The following is a 6,000-nucleotide window of genomic DNA, read 5'->3' on the forward strand; positions in this document are numbered from 1 at the left end:
TGTCCATCCATCAGCAATTTATTCCACCACTCAGTGAAAGAGGGGGTCTTTCCCTGGAGACGGCATGTCATACTTCCCACTCACTACATCAAACAGTGCCCATGCACCACTGTCACTGTCCGCCTAAGCCAACTGCCAGCTCACAACACTTCATTTCACTTTAAATTAAAGGGTTGTAATACTTCTCCTTTACTGTTCTTGTTTCCCCCTGTATCTCTGTTTATTGCTTGCATTTTTTGGGATCAAGGGATCAGAATCATTCTTTTAATGTGAAATTTCCCAATTCATCAGCTCTTGTAGGTTACTCCCATTTTTGTATATCTACAGTAGATTTTACAAAAATAATAATGATGGTTCAATGACTGATTCATTGAAAATAGGGCTGTATGAATGAGACGAGACAGGATAAGGTCATGTAAGCACAAGGAGAGAAGCAAAAACGTCCCTGTGAGCGAATAAGTGGGTCAACATGTTCTAATACATCAAAGAACAAGGATCCAGGGATGCATACGATGTCCTCATGGTTCCTGCTCAATAAAACATATTTTAATGTTAAACTAAAATGTAATATTCCCTATAAATGCATGGAAAATAAAATCAATATGGTCTTTGTTGTTAAACTACCTTAATTTCAAAGATACCCCTATATTGATGTGTTAATTCAACTTAAATCAGTTCGTTTGAGAAACTGAAACAGGAGGCATTTTGGTTATTAGGAAATATAATTACAGATAAGCAACATATACACGGACCTTGTTGGATTAATTAGTTTACTTTGTTCTCATGCTAGATTGTCTTTGCCATTTTCTTTGCGTTCCTTAATTTTGTGTTAAATCCTTAGTAATTCAGAAGCTTCTTTCACAAAACATCACAATCCATCATGTAATGACAAAGACAAACCCATCATTTCATAAATCACAAATACAGCCAGTATTGCTCAACACAAATGTAAGCTATAATTCACGAAGCAGCAATCATTGCAGAATCACAAGAGGTGTAAAGAGGCGTATCTCAGCTGGGTCGATATTGAGTGCTATGCATAAAATGTGCTTCGCACATCTTCCATTTTAAAGTGTATGGGCACATAAGCAGTGTGAATCTGTTTCTATTTTTTTATTTAGAAAACCAGAGCATTGGTGATTGGCCCCTGACCAACTTTTTATGACCACCTCTCTGTTTTCAGTATTTTCAAACATCACTGCTAATGAAGGAACTACCATTGGCCTGTTATCTGTTATGTCTTAAAGGCAACCTGTCCATTGTGTTAATTACGATTAACATGCACTGTACCAGGGAGTTCCAGGTGTTTACACCTTAAATCCAATGGCAGCTACTTCAGATAAATGTTAAAAATATCTGTATTATGTTTAGAACTAACTGGGATATGTAAATAGAATAGATAGATATCTGACAAGGAATTGAAAAGTTCTGAAACTGGAACTATAGCTGGTTATGATACACTTACAAGCATCTGAAACTGGAGTCATGACACACAGTGGCACAGTGGCATTTAAGGATACTTAGCCACGTACACGAAAACAATAGAGGTGTAGGCTACTTTTTCAAACTGTCCCCGGGAGCAGGCTTACTGTTCTTGTACACACCTGTAAAAATGGCACCATGAGGTGTAAATTCCCTGTAAAATGGAAATAACTCAGAATCTAACTTTTTAAACATAAAAACAAACAATAGGCTCAAATACTAACATTTTGCAAGGTAGCATTGACTTTAAAATTTAAACTGGATAGCTGAAACAGTAAATGCTAAAACATCACAGGTCCTGTCAATGATGAGCCTGTCTTCATATGGTCCAGAGATGCACAGAAATCCATAATTGTTGTGTATGTTCATGTAAGCACATCAAGCATCTGATTAAACCTCAGCATCGGGAATGTAGACCTGTCCATGTCCATGCTGTCTCAATTCCATTAGCTGCATTAGCTCGGTGAAGCGGCTCACATTTATTTTCATTAGCACCTCTCACAACCGTAATTAGAGAGGTCAGATGATTGTCTGCAGCAGGACCTCCACTCTTACCGCCTCCGACAATAGACGCTAGCTAAATACACGGAGTTACACAAGACAAATGGGACTGGAACAAACAGATTAATTCATTGACAGCCTTTCATCTTTCAAACAGGCTATTCCTTTAGTTGACTTCAACAGACTCGTAGTGGGCATAGATGATTGTTTTTTAAACTGGGTTTCCCATGAACTGTGTAAAAATCCAAATTTGGTAATAGTTTTTTCAAAGCTGCTTAAAACCTAACTAACTTTGGTTTAATGTCTTTAATTGTCACCCAAAGCCTCCTGTTGCCAAAGCTAAGTCGGGCATGCTCAGATGAAAGTCAAGCATGTCATGTAGCAAGCTCTGCGACAGTATTGAAAATCTAATTGAACCTGATTGAAGGATTTAAGATTGAAGAAGTTGTCTTTTTAAAAGCAACGGCTTTCCCTTTCACATTTATTACAGTTTTATCTGCCTTGTGCATACCCACATCAAGAGCTGTAAAACATGTTTTTCTTCCAAACTCGGTAGAGGGTTATATCTCAAACAAGTTGCAACGCAGTGGTTATTTTGAGGGTTGTTTCTGTTTGGGTTAGGGTTAGGAAAAGTCACACTGCTTCATACATGGGTAGATATAATTAACACTCACTCTTCTGTCTTTTTGGAGACGCTGTTTGATGCGAGCGCTGCGTTTGCTTCGCCTCTTTGAAGTCTCCTGAGGATAAAAGTGAAACAGGCCATCTCCAAAGGGAAGCTGCATTTAAAATGAAGAACACACAGAGAGACAGAGAAGTATATCATGAACAGAAGCCTGAATGAAAACCATCAAGAAACAACAATCCCATCATAGTAAACACCTACACTCAGAAATACATTACAATAAAAATGCAGGAGAAAGACAGTGGGGTCACATTCATGCAGGAACAAGGACAACGGTGCCCTGGATTTGACAAAGGGTCTTTTTTAATGCTTGGAAGAAGAGGAATCAACCATGATAAATAACACAGGCCCGGAAATGAGATGCATCATCCAGGGTTTCCCCTCCAGGACTGTATACAGATTAAATACCTCCCTATGCTTTGGTAACTGCCACGGAGCAGGTAAATCCCCAATCTATGCAATGTTGCGATGTAATGAAAACGCAAGCATGAATATTATTCTTATCATCCACAACTCATTTGTTGGCAATTGCCTAAAAATGCAATTACCAAAACAACATTGTTTAATGGTGTGTCTCCCATATAGGACCAATATAGCCACAGATTACATAACCTGGGAGGCAATACATGTCTGGAGATGAACAAGTGCCTGCAACATTTCAGAGGTGGTGATGCTACACAGCTACTAGAGATATTAAAATGACAATGGAAGAAAGTAAGAAGATCTTCATTCAGAACAAGGCAGACACTGCTTTGTTCAATGCTATGCCTCACTAACTGAGGCTCCTGCCAATTTCACCCAGACATTTATTTTGACATGTGACGAGAAGCACATACTCTCAGGAAATAATTTCCACTGGTCGGCCGAAGGCTTGTCATGCATTTTGATATGTTGCACCTGATATCTTGCATTTTTCAGAATATTCATAAAGATGTACAGTTCGGGTGAGTTTATTTGAAGGAAATAATTTCATGTTTTGTGTTAATTTTCAAAATGCTAGCCTATGTATAAGGCAACGGAGAATATTAAATGCAAGTTAAATAAAATGGATCTTGATAATAACAGTAAAAATGAATGTAATTTGTAAAAGTCCGCCTCATTTGTGGTTACAGAATGTCTGATCTGTTGTGTTATTTATAAAGAGAACTTCAAGGGCCTCATCCTTCGAAAGGCATTAATGCTAAATAAAATTGGCCCATAGGCCAATGGGCAAACCAGAATCACAGCCTGCATTTCAGTTGAAATGACGTCATCAAATTTACAAAGTGGAGCGAAGTAAAACCAAAGGAAAACATAAAGACGCTTGTTAGTGGATTGTCTAAAGGACAGCTTATAACTATTGAGAGAACAGCAAAAGATCTAAATGTTCCAAACCAGTACATGTCTTCTCTGAGCGTTTTGATGATAATAAATAATTTATTCATGAACCCAAGACAAACGCATGCGTGACACTTTTTAGTCCGAGCATTCCCCATACCTTCCGTGCACTCTGGAACCCATGTTGTGTTGCAACTTGGTGCGCCTCACCCTGCGCGTCCTCATGCAACTGAACCAGAAGGTGGTCCGTCAGGACTCCTGTAGCCTGCGTCGCAAATATCAGCAACGCGTTCAGCAGTACCATAAATCCCACGGCTGTCCCATAGCGGGAATATCCACGCATCGTGCCTGGGCTTGTTGTCAGTTCTCTTGAAATTGCCTGTCCGTCGGAGTAAAAAAAATATATATATCAGTGCGCGGGATGCTCCTCGTTAGAGATGGGGAGAAGAAAGAGATGGAGGAGGACGAGAGTGTGGAGCGGCGTGGTGGGGGGTGTTGGATCAACGCATCTCTTCTTCGTCGTGAAGCTGATGATGAGACCACTGAAGTTGTATTTCACTTAGATGTACAAGCCACTCTTGCGTTATGTGCTTTGGATCCAGTCAGGCTGCATCCTCAGCTTTCTGTCTCTCCTCCTCCTCTTTATCTCATCTGTAATTCAGTTACCTTCTTCGCTCGAGCAGTCTCGTGCGTGTGACGTTGTACCAATAGGCTCGGACGTGTGTGCACCATTGTTTCCTTTACTTTTCAGCACCTTGGAGAATTGCTCGGGGTTGATAGGAATTAATTGATTAATAGGCCATGGAGTTGGAAAGCATGTCCAGAAAATAGCTGATTGAGAATTGTCATAATGGATTATCTTTCTCAAATCATGCCACAATATTCAGATCTTCATGTTGTTAAATATGTGTAACATGTGCGTCTGTTGTAAACAGCTTGGCTCTTAAAGACTGTGACTGTGATTTAAATTTGGTCAGAAGGCAGCAACAGGAGGACTGCTCTTTGAAACTGCACCTGTCTTCCTTGTGCTAAATGTCAATTAATCAAAAGGACATTGAGAAATTAAACTATTTAAGACACTTAATCAAAAAGAAAATATATAGACACATATCACACACAGTGGTGTTACATAAAACAAAAAAAAACAAGGGCTGCATGGTGGCGCAGTTGGTAGCACTGTTGCCTTGCAGCAAGAAGGTCCTGGGTTCAATTCCCAACCTGGGGTCTTTCTGCATGGAGTTTGCATGTTCTCCCCGTGCATGCGTGGGTTCTCACCGGGTACTCCGGCTTCCTCCCACAGTCCAAAGACATGCCTGTTAGGTTAATTGGTAACTCTAAATTGCCCTTAGGTGTGTGAATGAGTGTGTGCATGGTTGTATGTGTGTTGCCCTGCGATGGACTGGTGACCTGTCCAGGGTGTACCCCGCCTCTCGCCCATAGACTGCTGGAGATAGGCACCAGCTCCCCCGCGACCCACTATGGAATAAGTGGTAGAAAATGACTGACTGACTGGTAAAAGAGGAATACACAAACCTGGCTGTTCTGAGAGTGTTAGAATCCAAGTATATTAATTGAACGTTGAGTGGAAGGAAAAAGAGTGGTAGAAACAGACACACAAGTATTAGGCACGATTGCAGCTTTAGATGACTAAAGAAAATCCCTTTGCAACATTTTGAGATTCACAAGGTCTGCTTCAAAAGTGGCTTAACACATTCCTTGAGAGAGAGAGCAGAATCATCTTACCTGGGCTGATGAGAAAAGGGTATGTACTGTTCCTCGGTCATCCACGCCCACTGATGAAAGTGGATTTTATAGTTTACTTGTAAATCAAGATTCAAGACAGGATGATGAGTAGAAAGGTACAGAATCCAAGTTGGTTGAGCTTCAGTGTGAAGTTTCCAAAGTCAGTTAAGATTTGAGGAGCCATGTCATCTTCTGGTTGGTCCACCATGTTTTATCAAGTCCAGGATCATCACAGCCATCTATGTCAGTATAAGTGTCAGTGCTTTAAATTT

The 6,000-nt window shown here is 40.3% G+C and overlaps 1 protein-coding gene across 1 annotated transcript in view; it reads right to left on the reverse strand.

Moving 5' to 3' along the window:
• pcsk2 (proprotein convertase subtilisin/kexin type 2) overlaps nucleotides 1-4,642 on the reverse strand; it is a 40,683-nt gene extending 36,041 nt beyond the window's left edge. Inside the window, exons 1-2 of the mRNA XM_047352461.1 lie at nucleotides 4,146-4,642; nucleotides 2,658-2,762 (exon numbers count right to left, since the gene is read on the reverse strand). Of these exons, the coding sequence (XP_047208417.1) occupies nucleotides 2,658-2,762; nucleotides 4,146-4,328 (288 nt within the window). The 5' untranslated portion in view covers nucleotides 4,329-4,642. The remainder of the gene's footprint in view (nucleotides 1-2,657; nucleotides 2,763-4,145) is intronic.
• Nucleotides 4,643-6,000: the final 1,358 nt, after the last annotated feature.

This window comes from Girardinichthys multiradiatus, chromosome 22 (assembly GCF_021462225.1).
Source record: "Girardinichthys multiradiatus isolate DD_20200921_A chromosome 22, DD_fGirMul_XY1, whole genome shotgun sequence".
Lineage (NCBI taxonomy): Eukaryota > Metazoa > Chordata > Actinopteri > Cyprinodontiformes > Goodeidae > Girardinichthys > Girardinichthys multiradiatus.